This window comes from Mytilus californianus, unplaced genomic scaffold, assembly GCF_021869535.1.
Source record: "Mytilus californianus isolate M0D057914Y unplaced genomic scaffold, xbMytCali1.0.p SCAF_6, whole genome shotgun sequence".
In the NCBI taxonomy this organism is placed as follows: Eukaryota; Metazoa; Mollusca; class Bivalvia; order Mytilida; family Mytilidae; genus Mytilus; species Mytilus californianus.
Window position 1 is genome coordinate 14,543,363 of NW_026262712.1, and position 24,711 is coordinate 14,568,073.

General features: G+C 32.5%; 1 protein-coding gene across 1 annotated transcript; it reads right to left on the minus strand.

The window, feature by feature from the left end:
- Positions 1–692: 692 nt before the first annotated feature.
- On the minus strand, positions 693–21,522 carry LOC127706877 (uncharacterized). The gene is made up of 6 exons (XM_052211610.1): positions 21,283–21,522; positions 19,108–19,216; positions 16,780–16,850; positions 15,592–15,648; positions 7,959–8,036; positions 693–2,402 (listed from the first exon to the last, which is right to left on the minus strand). The coding sequence occupies exons 3-6, from the start codon at positions 16,814–16,816 to the stop codon at positions 1,756–1,758; spliced, it is 819 nt and encodes a 272-aa protein (XP_052067570.1). The 5' UTR covers positions 16,817–16,850; positions 19,108–19,216; positions 21,283–21,522; the 3' UTR covers positions 693–1,755.
- Positions 21,523–24,711: the final 3,189 nt, after the last annotated feature.

The window sequence follows — 24,711 nt, forward strand, 5'->3', positions numbered from 1 at the left end:
TTATTCATTTAAGTAAATACCTGATAACTGCTCTAATGCAGTACACAATCATCTGAAACAAGTTACGTAGGAAAGTAACAGAAAGGAAAGGATTATATGAGTAGTGTTAATGTCCATTTTGGTCAAATAGATCTTCACCTGTTTTTAGTTCTTAGACATCCTTGCCTTTCTAATATTCTGCTTTGTATTTTCCTTCCATAATTGCAACTCGGACGCATGTATTTTACTAAATGTTGTTTTCATTCTTTGTCTTGTGTTTATATCATTATAATGAAGATAAGTGAAAACATTTTTTTTTAAATGCAATTAAATTTCTGTTTTGGCTATTGGAAACGTTCAGAAAATTGTATAGATAGGAATGAGCAATAACTGGTTCATACATTCAGTTTTCTGTTGTGGTAAACAGAAACACTGACTGGAAAACAACTGTCAATATGATCTGGGATCGAAAGGGACATAACTATTCAGGTAAATAGGGGTGCTGAGAATATATTTCACACTAGGAACTATTGTTTGATGTATTTATCCAGACGCAGACTGACAAAACAAAGACACAGGATGACGAACAACACATGATCCACACTATCATTACATTTTTAGAGTATAACTATAACATGTATACAAAGAACATGAAGAATATGCATGCCAATGAGCATTTATGATAACACATTTTAAGATTTTACCAACTGAAGATTCTCATGACATGCAGTATCTTGAGCAGTATTTATTTGATGAATTAATGTTAACTTAATATATGGCAATACGAGAACCTAGCATCTAGGTTGTATTTCATGTACTGATATAACATGTACAGTGATAGGCATTGTTGCTAGCTACCGTGTTCTTTTCATAATAACCGCGCCAATCTCCATAACTTATTAAATTGTTCTTTCTTGCATTTGTACACAATCTTGCAGTAATGATAGTCAGGTGTGCCGTAGGTTTTAAAAAAGCGTATCAAATGCACGAGTGTCTTTCCTGCTCTGTAGGAATCCCAAAATTATGTCTTATAATATTTGGTATTTTGGGTATTTCTTATATAAAATTTTTAGCATTAATTGAGCGATCTAGTGATCGTTTAAATGTTATGTAATTCATGTGTTCCTGTGTTTGGTATCCAAATTTATCATAAACATGAAATTTATTGCATATGTGAATTTCTGCAGATGTTTTAAAAAAGAGAAAATAAGCTTCTTATTTGATATTATATTTCAAATATATTTCCTTTTTCAAAATTTCTAAATTATAGTGAACCATTCCTTCATTTTCCAACTGGCGCTAAGTCAAAACGTTTTCAGATTTTGACGAAAAATAAACCTCCTTTCATAGCAATACAAATAAAAATTACTCCCTAATTGTTTATAATAATATTATTGAACCAGGTGCTCATTTCGACAAAGACTGTCTCTTCGGTAAGACCGGAGACAAAACTATAAACAAAATTGATATTAAAATTACTGCAATATTGTGATTTGTGATTTATGTACTTTGAGGGAAATAATGAATTAACATTTGCATTTAAACAAATTTGTGTAGCTTCTATATGTCAAATTTCATTTAAACTACAGGTAAGCAAAAATTGGGTGACAAAACATTGCTTTAAGAAAGAACATGATACTTGAAACCTCGCGATTTGCATCAGTGTATAAAATCTGCAAACTTAAACGTATACTAAGACAACCTGCATAAAAAAGTTGCATTATGATAAAAACGAATATTAACCAACAACATCATACTGAGAATAATTTGGAACGCTTATACCGTATGCACTATTTCAGCATATTGTGTTTTCTGTGTCGATGCTTTGTTTTCAGTCGCCTGATTCGCATATATACGGGTGTTTACATATTTGGCTGACACCTTGTTGTCTTCAGACATTGTAGCATTCATGTCCAGTTCAACATAGTTAAGCTGTCGAGAAATTCGAGAACCGGAGTCACTCTTCCCCGAATCATCCGTTTTATCGTCGTCACAAAATGATGGAGAATGTACAGCATCCAGTTGGACAGTGTTACTACTATCTTCACTAGTTACCGTAATCATATACAGATGATGTTTAGTAGTTGGTATAATTGGTTGGTAAGGATTTAGATAAATAGTATTATTATTGTTTTCGCTTCTCTGTTCTGTATTTATGGAATTACTTGACGTGTCACTGTTTTCTTCGTTTTGATAAATGCTAGCATCATGCGAAACAAATGTAATATCATCAATTTCTTCATAGGCATTAACTGTTTCTCCTTGTATTTCGAATGATGCATTTGTTTCCGCAATCGTTGGATCTTGTCGTTTATTTCTCTGTATAGATTGTTTGAAGAACATGAAAATAACGCCGACACCAAAGCCCATTAATATACCGACGAAAGCAGAAATAACTACCTTGACACTAGAGCGACATTTTTCTGAAACATAAACATAATAGATACTATTAAGATTGATATTTGTATTGGTATAGCTAACATAACCGAAATGTAAAATCAAGCTATAAGGGCGTGATTATATAATGCCGAGTTTACTGACAATGGATAAAACAGGAAAATAGTCAATGAGGCTGACAAAGGTAAACCAAAAAGCGAACAGTACGTAACACATTTTTTTTTAGATATGTACATAAAACTTAATGAATCAATTTGAAAATCATCTGCTTCAGACACGAACTTTGTGTCCGAATAAAGCATATAAAGTTCTCTTCTTAAACATTGTATATAATTTGTTATACACACAAAAACCAGGTGTACATATTTACCTTGTTCCTAAACTATTGTGGAAGGCGGGAAAATTTTACATTCGAAATTATAAAACATTATGAAATAATTTCCAACCATGGATACAGCAAATCTTCTACTTGTACAATAGCATTATAAGTTCCAATTATTTATGTTTATTTAAGTATAAGTCTACAATCTTACGGCATATCTTCAGTTTTGAAATTTTATTGGTTGCTATTCATATAGAAAAACGTTGCTGCATATGTATTAAAACAACTTTAAATCAGATTTCTTCAAATTGAAATTCAACGTTTGAAATATAATTTAAACCTTTGAAATTACATTTGTCAGTTAAAAAAAAAATCGTATCAAAATGTCACTTTTAGTTTTTGCACTATATAAATAATAAAGTATATAAAAAAATATTGTAATAGATATTTACAAATATAAATCAATTGCTTTGAAAAAGCAATTGTAAACGGTCTTTCCCCTCTGAAAACATGATTAGTTGGTTTGATTTGTTTGTTTGTTTGTTTGTTTGTTTGTTTGTTTGTTTTATTTGTTCAATGCATGTTTTAACGTCTTCCAGTCAACTGTTCACATTACAAGGAGAGAGGAAGAAAAAAAACCACAAGTAATAAAAAGAAACAGGTTTAATAGCCCCCCCCCCCCCTAAATAAAAAGAGGAGAGGGACCCAAGTCCTCATTTTCAGACCAGAGTCCATATTATTGTGTTGGTTAAGTTTCTATATTTAGTTTGGAAAGTTTTTATTCTATTTTAGGTCCCGCGCGCGTCTTTGTATCGCGCAAGATTGTGGCGTCACGTGACGACGCTTTATAATGCGAAAACTAAGCATTTTTATTTCTTTGAAGGTGGAGACGTTGGACAGACAACATGTATAGCGACGGAATACACACAATGTATTTCTTTTGTCATTGTAGGTAATTGACGTTTTGATCACATTTCACGAGCAGTGCATGCTTTGGATTTAATTGATCCGGTGTAACTTTAAAACACGTTTATCGATTATTTTCATACAATGTACATTTTTCAGTAGCAGTTTGTAACACAGATTTGTATTTTAATCTATGAGCAGACATTTTATTGTAGGATTTCACTGAGATTTACGGAGCTAGCAAGCGATTTTTACGGCATTGAAATTTCTTTTCTCTACGAAAATTCTTGGGAGGTAACTGCACAACGTTGTCAAAATACGACGAACTACATGTATACCATAGTGGCTGCAAGTTTTGGGGTCGATTGGACATGTAGTTTTAGTACAGTAGCGGACACAAGAGTTTGTTCATCTTTTTTCGAGAAGAATTGTAATAACAATATTAAAAACCAATTGTTCAGAGAACAATTGAAGGTCTTTCCACCCATAAAGATCTATTTTGATATGAGAATATTAAAATTTGGTTTAAAATGTCATTTCCAGCGTCAAATGATAGCTTATTGTACGCTGATTCCAAAAATGTATGGTTTCTATACATTTCTTTTTTAAATAAGGGAGATAATTTGTCACTTCCGATTTGAAAAATGTTCCTTCCGGTAAAATTTGAATGTTTACTTGACACTGATTCCAACAATATATGGTTCTATATACTTTTATATTAAATAAGTACAAAATACAAAAAATAGCTACTTCCGGTTTTCACAAGGTCACTTCCGGTTGGACTTTTCAAGGTCAAATGGCTTACAACCTAATGCAAAATATCTCATGGCTTTATCATGTATACATATGAGGTAAAAGCAAAGGTCAAAATCTAGAACGTCAAATTTACCTATGACCTTGAGCTCAATTTCAAGGTCATTAACCAAGGACCTCAAATAAAAAGACCCTAGGTCTTAATTATATATGGTTAATGAGCTATATCACCATATGCGTATTTTTATATACAAGAGGGGAAAAAACTATAATTTAATGTTAGCGCACCCTTTAAACCAAAATGTATGTGTTACGACATGTCGCAACTAACAATTTAGTAATAATATGTTGTCGATATCTTATACGGTTTTTGAAAAGAAGTGGAAAGAAGCTAAAATCGAAATTTAGAATATGAGCTTGACCTTTGACCTTTACCAAATTTTCTTTTTTTTGGACCAAGGACCTCAAATCAAAAGACCCTAGGTCTCTATCACTTATGGTTTACCAGTTAGAAATGCATATCACTTATATCAAATGCATAAGGGGAAATAAATATCATATGGAGTCTCCGGAACGCTTTGGTGAAAACCAAACTCAACATTCTGAAGATATAGCGAGCAATTTGGTAAAATAAATTTGTCGTAATCTTTTACGGTTGCGAAGGAGTAGTGGCCACAAAAAAAAACAGTGTTTGGGGAGATAACTCTTACAACGTAAAGTATTCGGTTAAGTGGTTGTCAGTTTCAAAAGCGTATAAACTGTTCGATATCATATACCAAATATCTAAGCGACATCTTGTGACACAACAATACTACGCAAGAAAAAAATTAGGCAGAAGAAAAAAAATAATAATAAATATAAATCAATTGTTTTAAAATCAATTGTTAACGGTCTTTCCTTTCCGAAACATGATTGATTAATTGATTTTTTTTATTGATTGATTGATTGATTGACTGATTGATTGATTGATTGATTGATTGATTGATTGATTGATTGATTAATCACATGGGACCGAGCCACTAGCAAAATGCAAAAAAGGAATTGAGAGCCTAGTGGCCGTGTTCAAACACTTGGGACCTAGGCTTAAGGAATACGCGAAAAAGGAATTGAGAGCCTAGTTCCCGTGTTTAAACACTTGGGACCTAGGCTAATGGAATACGCGAAAAAGGAATTGAGAGCCTAGTGGCCGTGTTTAAACACTTGGGACCTAGGCTTAAGGAATACGCAAAAAGGGAATTCAGAGCCTAGTTCCCGTGTTTAAACACTTGGGACCTAGGCTTAAGGAATACGCGAAAAAGGAATTGAGAGCCTAGTGGCCGTGTTTAAACACTTGGGACCTAGGCTTAAGGAATACGCAAAAAAGGGAATTCAGAGCCTAGTTCCCGTGTTTAAACACTTGGGACCTAGGCTTGAGGAATACGCGAAAAAGGAATTGAGAGACTAGTTCCCGTGTTTAAACACTTGGGACCTAGGCTTAAGGAATACGCGAAAAAGGAATTGAGAGCCTAGTGGCCGTGTTTAAACACTTAGGACCTAGGCTTAAGGAATACGCGAAAAAGGAATTGAGAGCCTAGTGGCCGTGTTTAAACACTTGGGACCTAGGCTTAAGGAATACGCGAAAAAGGAATTGAGAGCCTAGTTCCCGTGTTTAAACACTTGGGACCTAGGCTTAAGGAATACGCGAAAAAGGAATTGAGAGCCTAGTTCCCGTGTTTAAACACTTCGGACCTAGGCTTAAGGAATACGCGAAAAAGGAATTGAGAGCCTAGTGGCCGTGATTGAACACTTGGGACCTAGGCTTAAGGAATACGCGAAAAAGGAATTGAGAGCCTAGTACCCGTGTTTAAATACTTGGGACATAGGCTCTAGGAACTGCGAAAACGGGTCCTTGCAACATGTTTATTTATATTCAAATTATGACAGTTGTAGGAACATGCAAGGATTTAAACACACTGTGACCTACAAAAAGTATCCTTGCATTTTCCTTCATAAATGTTCTCTTTTTTTATTAGGCTTCCCAGTACTTGTGTCTTATTTACTTATTGTGTGTGCATTGTTTTCAATTTTATGATTAAAGGACATCGAACCTGACCTGCATGGATTTTTTTGTATTTAACCTACGTGCACATTTTAATTCTTTTCGAAAAGGGGAAAACCCCTATTTTATTTTAGGTAGCACGCGCTGCACCGTATGGTTGGTGTGATTGTGACGTCACCAAGCTGATCGATATACACAGAAAGAAATTTAGTTGCAGAGGGATTGTCGTCAAGACCAGACCTGTGTATAAAGATTGTCAGCTAACGGATTTAAATTGTCTTTCATTTACAGGTCATTGATTTCGGATCATGCATGCTTTTTTCGTTCATATATTTACGGGAACACAGATTTGTTTTTAACACATGCTTAGAAATTTGATTCTAGGATTTTACTACTATTTACGAACTTTTGAGGGATTTCTACGCCATTGATTTTAATTTCTCAATCCAGATTGGAACGTCAAGCGGACTGCTCGTGATTTATACTGCTAACGGAAAATATATTTTCTCGATTTATTTTACAGGTAAACTATTGTCCGAGCGCTGACCACTGGTCGACTCATTCATTGCATGCACACAAAATTAATGCTGGTGTTATAGTACTTTAACAAAACGTTTATCGATTAATTTTTAGAAATACATGAATTGGAGCAGATTTTGCAAGAATGGATTTGTATTTCAGAAAGAAGTTTATTCATAAAAAAGAAGGATTAGCATTTTTATAATAAAATAGAAATGGGGTTCAAAAAAAGGGGGGTCTAGAGGGGTGGTTGTGGGCCTTTGATGGTTAACAAAGATAAATTGCATGTACGCATCATGATAGCTGTAAAGTTTGAAGCTATAATTAGTTAATTTGTTCATTTTTTCCATTTCAGTGGGATGGAAACACCTTGGAAAAAGCAGCTTGAAGTGAATATCAAAATTTAGAACATGATCTTGACCTTTGACCTTGACCTCAGTTGGGCCCCAAGAATCTCAAATAAAACAACTCTAGGTTTATACGGCTTACGGTTTATGAGTTCATATGCATATCACTTATTTCAAACGCATAAGGGGAAAAAACTCTCATATGGAGTCTCCGGAACTCTTCGGTGAAAACCAAACTCAACATCCTGAAGATATAGCGAGCAATTTGGTAAAATAAATTTGTCGTAATCTTTTATGGTTGCGAAGGAGTAGTGGACACAAGGAAAACAGTGTTTGCGGAGATAACTCTTACAACGTAAAGTATTTGGTTCAATTGTGTCAGTCTTAAAAGTGTCTAAACTGTTTGATATCATATACCAAATATCTAAGCGACATCTTGTGAAATAACAATACTGCGCGTAAACAAAATTTAGGCGGAAGAAAAAAAAATAATAATCAGAACAAAATCAATAGGTCTTTCCACGGAAAAGTGGAAAGACCTAATAATAATCAGAACAAAATTAAAAGGTCTTTCCACGGAAAGGTGGAAAGACCTAATAATGATTACAACTGAATCTGTGTGTCCTTTGTCCTTTTATTTGATATAGATAAGAATGAAACTTTTAAAATCTCTCAAAACATTATTTTTTTAAATTACCTGTGAAATGTTCATCATCTAACGTTTTTTTACTTTTAGATGACGAAAAGTCAATATTGGTGGTAGTGGTTTCCATTGCTGAAAACATAGAGAATCATTTAAATACCAAGATAGCAGTCCCAGATTTGTGTTGCCTTTTTTTTATTTTTTTTTTTTGTAACAGTTGTTGTTGACATTTCGATACTCAAGCCTAACAGACAAAAAAATGAATGTAAAAAAGGTTGCGTTAAAGTCGAATGATTAGAACAAATATCGATCTTCAAGACTATACAAGAAAAACACAGACCGGCTAGTTTTTACTGTATTGAAGTATCAGTTATTGCGATTGGTCTGTTTTTGAAGAAGATATTTGCTAAATCAAAACGTAATAAATACTGTTGATCAGTTAATAACTAACTTACTAGGTAAACAATTATGTAAGTTATGTTGTTTGTAAGTGCCTAAATGAAAGACATTGTATGGTGATTTTTAATTACAAAAAGAGTCTGAAGATACAGAAGGGACAATCAAAAGACGATGAGAAACCGACGAAACTATAGAATTAGACGAAAAACGACGAAATGAAAAAATACATGGCTTAATGAAAACATAGCAACAAAAACAACTCAAATACAAGGGATTTACAATGTGACCCGGAAGGGTAAGCAGATCGCGCATCAACTGTTGTACCTGCCGTATGGTCATGGTACGTACGAAGTCGTCGATATATAAATAACTTGGTTCCATACGTTGCAAGACTTTATTATGAAAATAAGAAGATGTGGTATGATTGCCAATGAGACAACTCTCCACCAGAGACCAAATGACATAGAATTCAACAATTATAGGTCACCTTACGGCTTCAACAATGAGTCAAACCCATACCGCATAGTCAGCTATAAAAGGTCACTAAATGACAAATGTAAAACAACTAAAACAAGAATACTAACGGCATAATTTATGAACAAAATAATGATCGAAAAACAAATATGATATATAGCAACAAACGACAACCACTGAATTACAGGGTCCTGACTTGGGACAGGCACATTCAGAATGTGGTGGGGTTAAACTAGTTTGAAGGCACCAACCCACCCCCTAACCTTGGACAGAGGACAGTTGAAAGAGGCTTAACTCATCAGATTGATTCAAAGCAGAAAGACATCGAACAAAAAAACACCGCGCACGTGACAGGGTATTTATACATCCATACTACAAAAAAGACACTAAGTACAGATCTGATAGTACTCGGAGTTACTGACAGCTTGTTCAAAGCCAATAGCAACTGATACAAAAATGATGCATCTAAGACTAAACTATAAACTAGTACACATTCAACATCCTATAGATTTAGTGTAAAGACGTCATTAACAGTCGGAGATGAACATGACCTTGTGCAATGTCAAGATACAGGTATCGACAGATTGTAGAGTCATGAATGTGCATATGTGTATAAAAATAATATTCAGTTTGATGTTAATTTACTGATGACAAAATCAATATTGATACCAATAAAAACAATATTCAAAGATCTATTTACAATGTTGAATTGGTAACCTTTTAGAATAAGTTTATTTAAAGTATCGATGAGTTTACCCGGATTGTATCTAAATTTCCGGGCTCTGTAAACAACATCTCCGTAAATTTAGGATGTGCTATCCCGTTTGAAATAAGTTTTTTACAGGTACAACTAAACTTCAAAAACAAATATCTGTATACATGAAAGAATTGAGTAAAGGTTCTAAGTAGTGTGTTGTAACGAAATCCCTAACTAAATAATTTACCAGTAATACATACATTACTTTCATTGAAATAAAAAAAACATCACAATATACACGGGTATAACGAACGAGTTATGATATATAAACTCCATAAGATGGTGCCAAAGGAACAGCACCGTCCAAAAAAAGCAAATTAACAATATGGAACGAAAACTCGTCCCCTTTGTCGTAAATATTTGTAAATACTTTCCCGTGTAAATCTGAAATATCTAAATCTAAGAAAGGATAGTTATTCCCGTTTATATTTGATTTATTTAAAGTAAGTCTTTTTGGGTAAATTTCGGCAGTATATTTAGAAAATTATTGATTATTTAACGAAAACATATCATCAAGATAACGGTAAGTGCTTTTGAATTTATCAGTTAAATGCAAATTTGACGGGTCATTACTGAGTTTAGTCATAAACTGTGTTTCATAACAGTACAAGAAAAAGTTAGTTATTTAAGGGGCGCAATTGAAGCCCATGGAAATACCTACAACCTGTCGATAAACTGTATTGCCAAAACGTGCATAAATATTATCAGGAAGAAAATTAACAACTTCGATCATCTCATCACTCATCCAGTGAGTATATTAAGCATATTTTACTTCCTCAATAGAGAAGAAGGCTTTAAATGAGTTGCAGAAAATATATTTGCAATTCGATTTTAGAATCGACCGTTTTATTAGAAAGGAAACAATTTGTTTTATAAGATTTTGCGGAAGTGTAGTATAAAGATTTCGAAGTCAAAACTGTCACCAGAACCAAAAGGATCATCAAAAGCACGTAATTTATCAAAAACATCCAAAGAATTTTTTACACTCCAAAAACAGTTAATTCCACTATTTTCATATGTTTTATTACAAAAGTTGATAAGTTCTTTTATAGTAGTTACAACAGTGAAAGATTAGTTGTTTAACACTTACTACAGGCCGAGATGAAATGATATGTTACTGTTTTTTTTTTTTTTTTGTAGTTAAGGTAACCAATACATGGTTGGAACTTTCAAATGTTCAGAAGAGGCCTTAAGCTGAGATGTGGTTATGATATGATTGTTTACTATATGACTCTCTGTGGAGCGCACTGACTTGAATGTAGAAGAATCTAAAATTTCATTCTTAAGAATTTCACACACAATTATGATGTATCATTCGATTGAACAGATTTGTCTGCTCCGTATTTTGTATTTTAAATATGTCTTGAAACTTCTCTTGTTACGTTTAATAAAAAGAGGTGTAATACTACCAAATCATAAATGTCATAGTACGTCACATCCGGTTTCATACGAAAAAGGGTGGGGAAAAAATGTTCCCTTGAATTTGACATTTGTAGGAAGTTAACCCTGCATTTCATTGCAGACAGAAACATATGAGTCATAACATATAGCTTGGGTGCTTCAAAGTAACATTCTTTTTTTATTTGGTGTTTTTATAAAATATTTTGGAAACTTGAAATTACATGGTTACTTAAGCTTGTACACTGGAAAAACAAGTGGTGAAAATTTGATTGGTTAACTTCCAGTGATGGTTATTTTCGTATATACAATGAAATGTGATGTGAAATTTTGTCTGTAGTATTGGACAGGAAAAAAACTTACTTGCCAAGTATTTCATTATTTGAAACAGAGATACATTTTGCACATTTTTTTGAAAAGTGTCAATTTAACAAAGACTAATAGGGGAAAATCAATGGTTGTATAACTCTTAAAAGAAATAAGCAAACTGTCGCTATCAGTGTTATTATAACAATTAAGATCACTATAGATCTCTACCACTCGGATATGCATACCTAGGCCTTCAAATTATATAATCTCGTTTGATCAATGAGTGCTGCTTTGGAAATTTTTCATTACAAAGTTGTGTTAATAATTACTGAGAAGAATGTATGAAAATAATTCAATAAATACAAATGCAGATCTTTTGGTAAAAAAGATGATTAACAGATCAATCAATATTAAACTGAAAATAAATCTACTGGACATTAATCAAAGAACAATCTATTTATTTGGTAAATAACTGCAGATCAAGTTGTTTGTCAGTGGCGAATTTTTAGATACGGGTTCGCTTAACTTGATACCCATAATTTACAAAACATCTATAGCATCGAATACTCCTTAGTGAATATTGATTTTAAATAGAGATAAAGATTTACAAACATGTTTTGATGTCGGAATAAAACATGTGTGTTTATCTTTATAGATATATGAACAGATGTTTACTAGAGGTCTGAATTATTCATCTGCAAACACGCATCGACGTTCTATCGGCAAATAACCATTCGTTTTACTCCTTTAAGGCAATGTGAAACACAATGTAATATAACTGAAGGAATAATGCTCATCTGTATTGCCTTTTTCACATGAAAGACCCATGAAGACTCATAAGATTCTATTTTGGTTAACATTCCATTCCCTTTCCCCGGAATTTGACATCACTAAATCAGACTTATCATCAAATGTGTACTTAAATGAGCAATACGACTGTCACATGTGGAACAGGATCTGCTTACACTTCCAGGGCACCTGATTACTGATTTACTGTATTTTTTCTTTAACATATATGTAGAAACCCATATATATATGTCGATGCACATAGCTCATACTAATACGCCATCAACAATGCTTTGTATTATTTAGCATTCATCAAAACATATAAAATATCATCTGTTTAATGTGAAACACAACGGGTGCTACATAAGAAAGGATCGACTTATTAATGGTAATGACTCCTGAAGTCCTATAGAGTAGTGGTCTGACAATTTTTTTTTTATAAGGAGCGGTCTGACAATTTTTGAACAAAGAGATTATAGCAAGATCTAGACATTTTGAACATGTTTAGCCCTCTCAGATTTTCTTTTTACATGTTTTACATTATGCGACATTTCAAGATAATAAAAACAACATGCATTTTACGTTTATGCACTATTGTTAGCCCTGTCGGCCATGTTGGATCGCAGACTGGATCATCGACACACATTTTCTAAACTCGATATCCAAAAGATAATTGCTGTAAAGGTTGGTTTGAACTAACTAAATAGTGTCAGAAGAATTTTTTTTTGTAAGTGTTAATAGACGACAAAGGACGAAAGACGATAGATGCCAAGTTATGGCAATGATTCAAAATGGCCCTTTGGCTAGGTAGGTTGCAAAGGGTCGGACGATATCAAGGGGGTTTGATAAATAATTCATTGTATATTTTAATTATGTAAAAAAAAATCGTATAACTTAATTTAAATTACCCACCTTTTGAAACTGGTGTACGATACCGTGTAAAGGTTACTTTTTCAAGTGTTTAGTAAATGTATTTGAAAAATTAAGAACAATATACTGTGAAAGTTTCAGTATTTGAAGCTTCATTAACATTAAACGTTGTTTTCATTGTGAATTAATTGTTGTCCTGAAATAGCAAGATATATTTGCCACAGAACGTTAACATGTTTAAACAAACATCAATCAATCGAACAGCAACACCATGTTATTATATGATGAAATTTCTAAATATTATACGTTTAAGCAATATAGCGAAATATTTATTTATAATTCCATTTTTTGGTTTTAAAATGGAATCCAGTTTTCAATGCCTTTCAACTATGGCATTTGTTTGCCTTCCGACAATTTTTCTTTGCGGCTTATGATGTCATTTGGAAGAAACTAAGTATCCTGCTTACTCAATAATAAACATTGTATCTTTAAAGTGTTTTACAATTAAATAGTCTAACATTCAGTATTGTAAAACAGTCTATTGAGACACAGGTGTCAATGTTTTTTGAAGTATACAAAATTATGTTAAAGTCTTCAAAATACTCAATTTTATTTAACTTGCAGTTCATATGCTGACAATAATATGTTACCACAAAAAATCTTAATCAGCATTATTTTGTATCACAAAAAATAGTTAACTATGAATAATCACGTCTTGAATTCCTCTCTGATGAAAATAAAAACTCACCAAAGAAACTTGGCTGATAATTTGGTACACTAGATGTGCTTTTTGTGACAGTTGAAAGTTCAAACCAAATACGAGATAGAAAAGTTGTGCAAAATACAGTTTCTGAAACCTATAAATGAGGTAGAACAACTCTTATGTTTGTATCAATTAAACCATAAGATTTAAAATTAATTTTGTCTGATATGCTCAAACATATGGTGAAGGCTTTAATTTGTTTTACCTGACACCTAGCGTTGTTCTTTATCGCAACATTTAATATCGTCAAATCATTGGAATTTCAAATTCTTGTGAAGTGCTAATGAATATCTTATCCCAACCATTCAAATAATAAATTCAATGTGTTTCCACTAAGAGACGTGACTGTATTGATACAAAACGACAAATGCAACAGAAATTTCTGTGGATTTATTTATTTTCATGAGTACGATTGATGAAAAATGGTATTTTCGCGGAACTTTGATTTCGTGATTTTCGCAAATTTTTTGCATTCCAGTCTATAGAAAATTTGTTCTTCGTTGATCATTATATTTCTGTTAAACGTATGTCCTCGAAAATCACGAAAATTATTAATTGATAACAAATTACATTGAGAATCTATGGTAAAATATATAGTATATTGGTTTACGTGCTTATGGATGTAGATTACGAAGTTAACGTCAAATATCACTTCCGAATGCTGTTTTTATCGGTATGTCAAACATCACTAACGCCCAGGTATTTTAGAATTTCTCTTTAAAACTGTCTCTCAAATATGTTAAATGGGGACGTAAAATTATTTGGCAGATGGTTTTTTTACCAATAATTTAGAAGGTAATTTCAAATTAAACATCTATCAGAATAAAGCTATGCTTATCAAATTAGTATAATCATGATGATTATATAATATCGAATTTCCCAAGATATTTATCAGACACAAAACGATGTCAGATATCATATATTGATTGTTGTACACACCATACTCAAGGCAATTGTCGAAAAAAGGAACTGCAAGACAGTATATGACCAAAAAGCATGGGAGTTATATCCGATTCCTTATCAATCAAATCACCACCATACTCGGTTTGCCTAGAAATCTCAATTGTCTGATAACTCCTTCATAAACTTTGTACAATGTTATTTATTGGTATTGTTTGGCAGCTCTCAATATTGATCCAGTATTGTTAATATAACATTTCCAATGTACACCTTGTGTTTAGCATTTGTGGTGTTAACATGTGTAAACATATCGCATATTTTGCATTTTTGTTATAGAACATATCGAAAATCGATTGTCTTATTTCATCGTTTAGACCCCCTGCCTTCCGTCCCATTTCACGAACTTAAAGATGATTTAAAACTTATTTGTCATGTAACCTCGTTTATCTAATTTAAGCATCTGGATTGACTGACACTTTCATTATTCTTATCTATATATGAATCAGATTATTTATCCTTTTTTTATATCATTTATTGAAAAAAAAATTAAGAAATATATTAACCGCTAACCGGATCCTTAAATATAATGCTAAATATCACATGTTTACTCATTGTATATTCGATCAACATGATTTTGTAGTTTTGCGGACATTCACTCCAACCTACATCCAATAATGTATCACGATTACATTTATTTTAAATTAAAGAAACATCTTTCGAACAGAGTATTCGATTAACATATCAAATAAATATAATACCAACAATACATTAATGTCGGAGTAATAATGTTGAACAGACAGATACAAGATACATGTAAGTCTACTCGTTTATGACAACACTCGTTACTGAATTTTACTCTAAAATCAAGATATAAGTACGCATCACTTAATTATACCGTATCAAAGATTTCCTGCAGTTACTGTATCAAGTTTACAGTATTAAACCTAATGATTTAGAAATCATGAAGTCCTAGATTATAATATAAGCAACTTCACTTTGAGCAGCTGTCAATGTAAATAATTGAATATTACCTTTATCTATTTCGTCGTTCTGTGTTGTAATGTCAGGCAATAGTGTTATTGATTCGCCTATAATTATAGAATAACTCATATAATTGGTTCAACATGTTCAATGCTTAATCTTTATGGTGAACTGAATTTCTTTTTTGATGTCTTATCAAATTTTGCTTTGTTCTTGTTATGAATAAACTTTTCTTTACATTTTTTACTTATTGTCTGTCTGAAAACAGATTATACACTTACGCTACACTGTAGTGTGCCTTGAAGACTCCTTATCATCCCCCAAAAAAAACGTACTTTCACTTGTGGAAAATGCATTTTATCAAAATGGTAGTCAAAGCTTAAAAATATCGAGTATTTCATTAGTTTTAGCAAAATAACTTTATAGACGAAGTACCTGTATGAGTTTGTTTTAAATCCGTTTTTCAAAAAGTCATGGATTATACATTAGTATATGTATGGTATAGGATATTTCAAAATATCAACTGAGTGTCACATATGCATTTTCCGGCAAGTGCCTGCAACGAATTAGATTTCTGTCGATCGTTCGGTTGATATGTTAAGATATGTTTACGGTTCACATAATTCAAAGTGGTATTCTAGGTGACAAAATACCACAAAACGTTTGAATAAGAGTAACTTGTTCGCTTTGTAAACCTTAGAACGTCTAATTTTGAAGATTTTCACTATATAAAAGGTAACGTATTTGGTAATGCACGTCATGCAAAGTCGATGACCGTATGATTATTATATAGTGATCAATCTGAAATTAACATATAGACGACAAATCAATGTTTAAGAATAGTATCTGTATTTGTCATTGGAGGTTTGCGGCTTTTAGACAAATTTAAGAGCTTTCTATACAAGTGTTCAACTATTTTCAAAATATGAATTCAGTCACATTTTCAAAGAAAAAAGTGATGAAAGCATGATTTTTTTTCGATTTTCAGTTATTAGTTAAACGAGTCAAAGTTGAATTCAAAATCAACAAAAATCTGTATCTTGGAATTTATGGTACCTTGACCTTAATGAGGACTTTTCTTCAATAATTTTGTGTATCACGTAGTGATCGTTTCTGGTCAAACTCCATCCGGAATAGTGCTTGAATGCAGTGAGGTAAATGGTAACTGGAACATTAAGGGCATTTTTACTTTAAAAGACTTTAGCTGAAATGCACTATGTTCTTATTATCAAACTTACTTTCAACACCCTCTTTTAGTGTGTCATCTGTTATCATGGTTACTGGAATGCATCCCCATACGTTATTGCATCTATAATGCAAACTTATTTGTCAAATTGTTTTTTGCATTATTACATGTTGCCATAAATAAAAGTCTCCAGTTATTTTTCGATTTAAAGCTCCAGATGGTTTTATTTCGACAAGACGTAGACACTATTTCCGAATGGGTTAAGGCTGTGAGGTTGTGGTACATCGAGTATATAGAGTATAATTCTAGTTGAAACAATTTTCCAGTGATTGCCTTTAATATCATGATTTCCCAGATAAAAGGCTGCCTCTCACAAGGAAGCTATTAAACTAAGTGTGATGTTTAAACCATCCTTTCGAACAAAAATTCGGATGCTATCACGAGTTGGTTTTCCGTTATGGAATATCTATTTCACAGATGACGTCGTGGATATGTTCCAATTGTCGTAAACACAGTCCCGTCTTTTTTTCCTCGAATGTGACCTACCAAATTAGACATATCAGCAGGTTTGCACTTACATGAATAACGCGACGGTCGCAACATGTGACACAGAATCTGCTTACCCTTTTGGATCACCTAAAATAACCCCCATGATTTGATTGGATTCTTGTCGCTCTGTCTTTAGTTCTGTATGTTGTGTTTTGTATATTGCTGTTTGTCTTGTTGACGTTTTTCGTTTGTTGCCATGGCGTTGTCAGTTTGCTTCGACCTAGTGTTTGAATGTCATTTGGTATCTGCCTCCTCTCTCTTAGAAAGAAGGCAGTTATTTATATGAAGAATAAAACTTAGATTGCAACAAACATTTGATTGATTGGTGGATGTTGTCTGCTAAACGTATAATGACAAAATGTTCATGCATATATGTAGTACTCTGAACCGCGATGGGACTACAAACCTCGATGGTCACGCTGAAGTACGATGGTCCACGCTGAAGTGCGTTGGTTAACACGCTGAAGTGCGATGGTGACATAGTGACTCTGGCTTGTTGATAAGTACACTGAAGTGCGATGGTGGGTACACGATTGTCTAACTGTGACGTTGTGTATATTAGCTAAATGCGATGTCTGAAGTTAGAAACCCCATTTAATGTAGTTGTGTAGTGGTTATAGTGCTAGCTTCGCATTTGGAAGATCGGGTTAGATTTCTGGTCAGGTCAAAACAAAGACTTTAAATTTTAATTTGCTGATTATCCGCTTAGCACGTAGCAGTATGGAGTATGACAATATACTAGATGGTTAAGATATAGTACAATGGATTCAAGTGGGTGGACATGTCTTTATATTGAGTTTGTATTTGCGATAAAAAATCCGGGTTCAGCGTGTCTGTCTATAGTACTAAGCAGGGTCCATATCATTTTATTCAATATACTAGTAACTTGTTTTTGCCATTTCATAGCTATATGAAATTGCTCACAATACTCATTCATCCATTTATCTGATATCTTAACAGTTTTGTTCACGAAATAAAAACGCGTGTTCGGTCAAAAACTTGAGAATTAGCTGCTTCTCCGCAGAGCAACAGAAATTTAGAAGTAAACGTAGGGACCATTCGGGTTTATTTTGACCTAGCTCCTTGCCAATGATTAATACTGTAAGCACAATAAAATTAGACTAAGAGTGTGGGTTTTCTTACAAAGCAGGATGCGTCACAAGAATTAAACAGGTTAAACAAAAGTATTTCTACTTGATATAACGAAAACATTGCTAATAATTCATTTGATTTTATTATTAAATTGTTCACACAAAATCATGTGAAGCATACTTGAAGAGAAGTCAAAATTAATATTAAGATCAAGACTTTTCATTTGTCGTAGAAAATATTTGCGGCATACATTTAATTTTGTACTTTCGAACACTGGTAAGCCTTTATGCAAACTAAGATCCTCTATTATCCGCTTTGTTCCCCAATATTTGTTGCCTGACTTAGTTTTACATGTTTTTGTAACCTCCACCTACAATGCTCAAAACTGTTCGGGACTTTGTACGCATGAAACCTTCATCTACAAAATCTTAATCTTCAGCCAGCGAACCCATGTTGTTAGTAACAACGAATGTACAATAAGATTAGTTCAGACAAGTTTTATTTTTATAATACCGGTAAGACAGATAAAACATAAGTGCAAGTAAAACCAAACAATGAGGGAGCTATCTGATGAGCTTTTGAATGTTATTGGTTATCTATTTTACTTATCATCACTCTTTTTTGGTAATCAAAAAAACAGATTTGAGGGAAATCATTTGCTGCTAATTTAAATACTAAACGATTGAATAAAATGTAAGTGCTTACTATTTTTTGGAGTGTATTTTAATTTAGAAAATACCTTTGATTTGGTTGACAAGCACAAATATCTGCACACCGTTTACCGAATGTACCTCCTACACACGGAACACATGGCGATTCAACAGCAGAAAAGAAACCAGTTGGTCATTCTATGTGAAAGTAAATCATCAGAATCAGCAATGTATGACAAACATCTTCTGTTTTTTTGTTGTTTTTTTTTTTAGGGAGGGAGGAAAGGTATTTATTTGAAAAATACGTTCTTAAAAATTTAATAGCATAAACGATTTCAATTTTACTGCACTAGATGCGTTTTACTGCAATTAACGTCTCTTCAGTGATTGTCGAGGCCTTAAAAATACTTGAAAATCAATATCTAATACAAAAGTTAAATTCCACAAAAGATAGGTTGATCCATAGATAAAACTGTATTTTCGAAATTGTTTCAACTGTGAGTGTTTGTTTTTTTTTTTTTTTTGTGCTTGTTTATGATTTCTAATCTTAAATTTTGCAAAGAACAACATTTATCAGTTGATATCTTACGCTAGTTAAAATTGTTCCAGCCTGTAAGAAATCAGGTCAACTGAATCATATGTTGTTCGTTGGTTTTTTTTTTACGTTCATAAAAATTTAATAGCATAAACGGTTTCAATTTTAATGCACTAGAACGTCATATACAGAACAGTAAAAATACAATCTTTTTTTTTTTCTTGCAAGAGTAGGTCTTCTGTACTATAAAAGTGTTGGGTATTCCAAATATATACGTTATGTATAACACACTTGTATTTTGTAGGGGAGGATTAAGTTTACTGGCTTGTATGTATTATGATTCCCAAATTTTGCTCTGAGCGTTTCATATGGAAATTGGTCAATAAAGTCCTGTCAAATCTCCATTAGTTGGTTCGGTCAAAAACACATTATAAGAGAATTTATAGAGAATACTAGCCTGGTAGTTCAAACTACTTAACCTACTTAAATGTACAGATATCGGTGTCAAAATTTGATGACAGACTTGCAAAAGCAACGTCATATACAAAACAGCAAAAATATAATCTTGTGCAGTCGCATGACCAATCGCTACCGAATTTCAAAACAAAAAAAAACATTAACCATATATGCTTCAAATTTTCAATCTCACCTCATTCGCAAAATAATACACCAACGCAATGATTCAACAACTTTACAATATTAAGTCTGTTCATTTTAATATTTATTTAAATTCTACTCACCCTTCCGGGCACCTGCGATCACCCCCAGTTTTTGGTGGAGTTCGTGTTGCTCAGTCTTTGGTTTGGTTTGTTATGTTTTGTTAACTGTTGTTTGATTTTATTTTTTTTTTCATTTTTAGCCATGGCGTGGTCAGTTTATTTTCGACTTATGAATTTTAATGTCCCTTTGGTATCCTTCGCCTCTCTTTTAAGACAATTTTTAAACTTTATATATATATATATATATATATATATATATATATATATATATATATAACTTTATAAATAATATTTCCATATTTATAGACAAAATACTTCTCATACATTTCTGCGGGTGTAATATTACACTTTTAATAGCTCATTTCTATTGGTAATACATTTTAGTTAACGTTTTGCCAAATCAATGATACAAGTACTATAAAATATCTTAGCATACCAATATAACAATCATGAAAACCTGAGACACCAGTCAAGGAAAGCAATGCAGTTAGAGACTCGCATTGTGTCCTCATCAAAACAGCAATCATTTGGCGGCATATTTAGTTTTTGAACGAATATTGTTTAGTTTTTTTCCTATCATGGGGAGATCAATGTTTACCTATATTTCGGTCAGAATTTTATCGATGGAATACCCGACCCAAACATTTCTAAGATGGTTTGTTTAACGAGAGGTGATTTCGTCGTTGCTTTTGATGAATTGAATTTGACCATTTAGAATCAGTGACATTTGATGTATTGGTAAATCAGAAAAGGAAATGTGTATTGTCATTGCCATTCAGAAAAAGGTCTTTTAACTTCAAAATATATTCTGTACCGGATATCCATGATAAAAAATACATAGCACGGACATCTAAAGCTAGGAAGTTCTTTCTGTCTTATGGTTTCGGGCATTCACCCTAAATGTATTCTTATAAAAGAAAAACAACTGTAATGAGTGGGGTGATTCATATTGGAAAAAAATTTATAAATAAAGCAATTTCTAATTAGAATTGACAAATAAAAAAGCTTACTTTTACATCCAGTGGAATGCTGTTCATAATGGCTACAACAGAAGTACTTTGTGAAATAGATTGTACCAGCTTTTGTTGAAGTCCTGTTCTCAAATGCAAGTATACAAATTAATACATATATGCGTGTTGAAAATTTATCAAATCAAAAAGATGTTCAGTTTGATTAAAGGAAACCTATTTCAGTGCGCTTTGCCATGGATAATTTTTTTGATGAAATATTGTTTGAACCCGATGGACTGAAATATGACTTAATAGAATAAACCTCTTCTGCGGTAATTGAACAGCAACACAACGATATACAAAATACTTCTGAAGGTATATATTATACACCATCAATACAATACGTCTGGATATTCTTTGGATAAAATTGAAAACTTGTCAATTCACACTTAGTTATATACTGAATTACATCATTAAGATAAAAACAAAGGTCAAACATTGACATAGGTTTCTGTCTTAAGACGGACTTAAAAAAGTGTCACCTTAATCTTTACGCACTTTTTCTATATTTGGAGCGATTGAGATCTAATCCTATTGTAAAAAGTATTGTTGAAATTGATGTATTGTTCCTTAGAACGTTTTTTTTTTAATTCTCTCTCGGGGTGAAACAGCCTTGTTTACATATACTTCTCATCACCTTAGATTCATACAAAGTATACAAATTAATACATATATGCGTGTTGAAAATTTATCAAATCAAAAAGATGTTTAGTTTGATTAAAGGAAACCTATTTCAGTGCGCTTTGTAATGGATAATTTTTTTAATGAAATATTGTTTGAACCCGATGGACTGAAATATGACTTAATAGAATAAACCTCTTCTGCGGTAATTGAACAGCAACACAACGATATACAAAATACTTCTGAAGGTCAACATTATACACCATCAATACAATACATTCGGATATTTTTGGATAAAATTGAGAACTTGTCAATTCACACTTAGTTATATACCAAATTAAATCATTAAAATAAAGACAAAGGTCAAACATTGACATAAGTTTCTGTCTGATGACGGACTTAAAAAAATTGTCGGCTTAATCTTTACGCACTTTTCTATATTCGGAGCGATTGAGATCTAATCCTATTGCAAGAAAAGTACTGTTAAAATCGGTGTATTGTTCCTTACGATTTTTTTTAATCTCTCTCGGAGTGAAACAGCCTCGTTCACATATACTTCTCATCACCTTAAATTCATACTAAATCAATTAAGCCAAACAACACATGAATATTAACAACAAGTCAGCCAATAAATGTATGAATAATTGCAGCACATGTCATGTATACCGAATTTGGATTCATACGATTATATATTACAAATGCATTCGTCGGTGTCAATAACACAATTAGTCAATGCGCTTAACGTCAATTTAGTTATCGGTCCTTTTGTTGGACCAGATAGTAGGATATAAATCATAAACTCGAAAGAGCCTGTGTCGCTCACCTGAATGTATGTACATCTTCATCAATGGTCATTTTCGTATATTGCAGACTAGAATTCAATGCATGATAAATACTCTCGTTTGTTGATCTTGTATTGCTGATTATGTCTAATATAATTTTTGTTGATAACAAAAATAAAATTATGAAAAAACCGTGATTCACTGTCATATACTGTTTGAAAATCTATGTATTGACAATTTCTGACTTTTGGATGGATTTTTAGATTTTTTTTAATAATTCAGTTTTTTATTCGTTACTTTACGTGTAATTTAATACATTTATCCTGTCTCATAATAATCTAGCAAGTGAGGTAAATAACCATAATATGGTATAAAATCTATGGATTAAGCATGATAATAACATTTTTATTGATACAAATAGTATGGTTATAATAGTGCCAAAACACATTCAAATATACATATACACATAAAATATACATACATATGTTTATGGCTTTACACCATTAACATTGTATTAGTGACCTTAGTCCAGGGGTTCCAGTACAAGTTGTATTCTTCCACACTAACCTTTCTTGACGAAATATGATGTTTTTTTTAAATCAAGTTTTTTATGTTAATTTTAAGTCTATTTATATGAGGTTTTACATTTTGCATCTTAGATCTTTAATGAAGCACTTTGTCAGTAAGATAACCCTATTTTTGATAATAAAATTCAATTTATAATTTTCATAGAAGCCAAAATGGTAATATACAAATTTAGTGGAATTTTGATTTGTACTATATCACTGTTTCTCTCTATCTTCTATAAATTATGAGCAAAACCTTAAAATTTTGAAATCGTCATTTCAGGACAATATCTAACATAAGGATTCGACTGAAAATTTTGGCCATGCTGTCAATGAGACGACATGATCTATATTTAGATCATGCCTTGCTGATCATGAGCTTTCTTTACATTTTTTTTTTAGTTCCATATTTTTGGCACAAAATGCAAATATGGGTAAACATCAAAAATATGGGCAAAAATCTCAGATCTGAGGGTCCCCTTTCTTTATGTGCCTGTCCCAAGCTTGTAGTTCCGTGGTTGTTGTTGGTTCATGTCTGTCGTATTTGGTTTTTCGTAAATTGATTCGTTATAAATCAGACCGTTAGTCTTCTCAATTGAATTTCATATTTTTTTATATTAGGGCCTTTTATAGCCGACTATACAGTATGGGTTTTTCTCATTGTAGAAGGCCGTACGGTTGCCTATAATTGCTTACATCCACTTCATTTGAACTTTGATGAATAGTTATCTCATTGACAATCATACTGCATCTCCTTATTTATTTCGTCTATGTAACATATTTGTAGATAGTGTCTTATAAAAATAAGAAGTTTGGGTATCAATGACAATGAGACAACCCTCCACCAGACACCAAATGACATAGTAGTTAACAACTATAGGTCACCGTACGGCCTTCAACAACGAGCAAAACCCATACTGCATAGTCAGCTATAAAAGGGCTCGAAATGACAAATGTAAAACAAATCAAACGAGAAAACTAACAGCCTGAAATAAGTATAAAACAATGAACAAAATAAAAATATGATATACTGAATCAAACGACATTTACTGATTTACAGGCTCCTGACTAGAAACATGCATATACAGAATGTGGCAGGATTAATCATGTTAGCGGGCGCCTAACCCAACCCTAACCTTGGACAGTGACGTAACAGTACTGTACAACATATGAACAATCTTTAAAAATCAGTTAATAAGAACTTAACTCATCATATCGACACAAAGCAGAAAAACACAGACTGGACGTGGTAGGGTATTTATACATTCCTAGATCTGTGAGTACTTGCAGTTACTGACAGCTAGTTCAACGCCAATAACAATTAATGAAAAAATCATGTATCTAAGACTAAAGTATCAATCAGCACACATTCAAGTGTTAAGACGTCATTAACAGTCCGGGAAAAACATGACATTGTGTAATTTCAAAATACAGGTATCGACAGATTGTAGAGTCGTGAA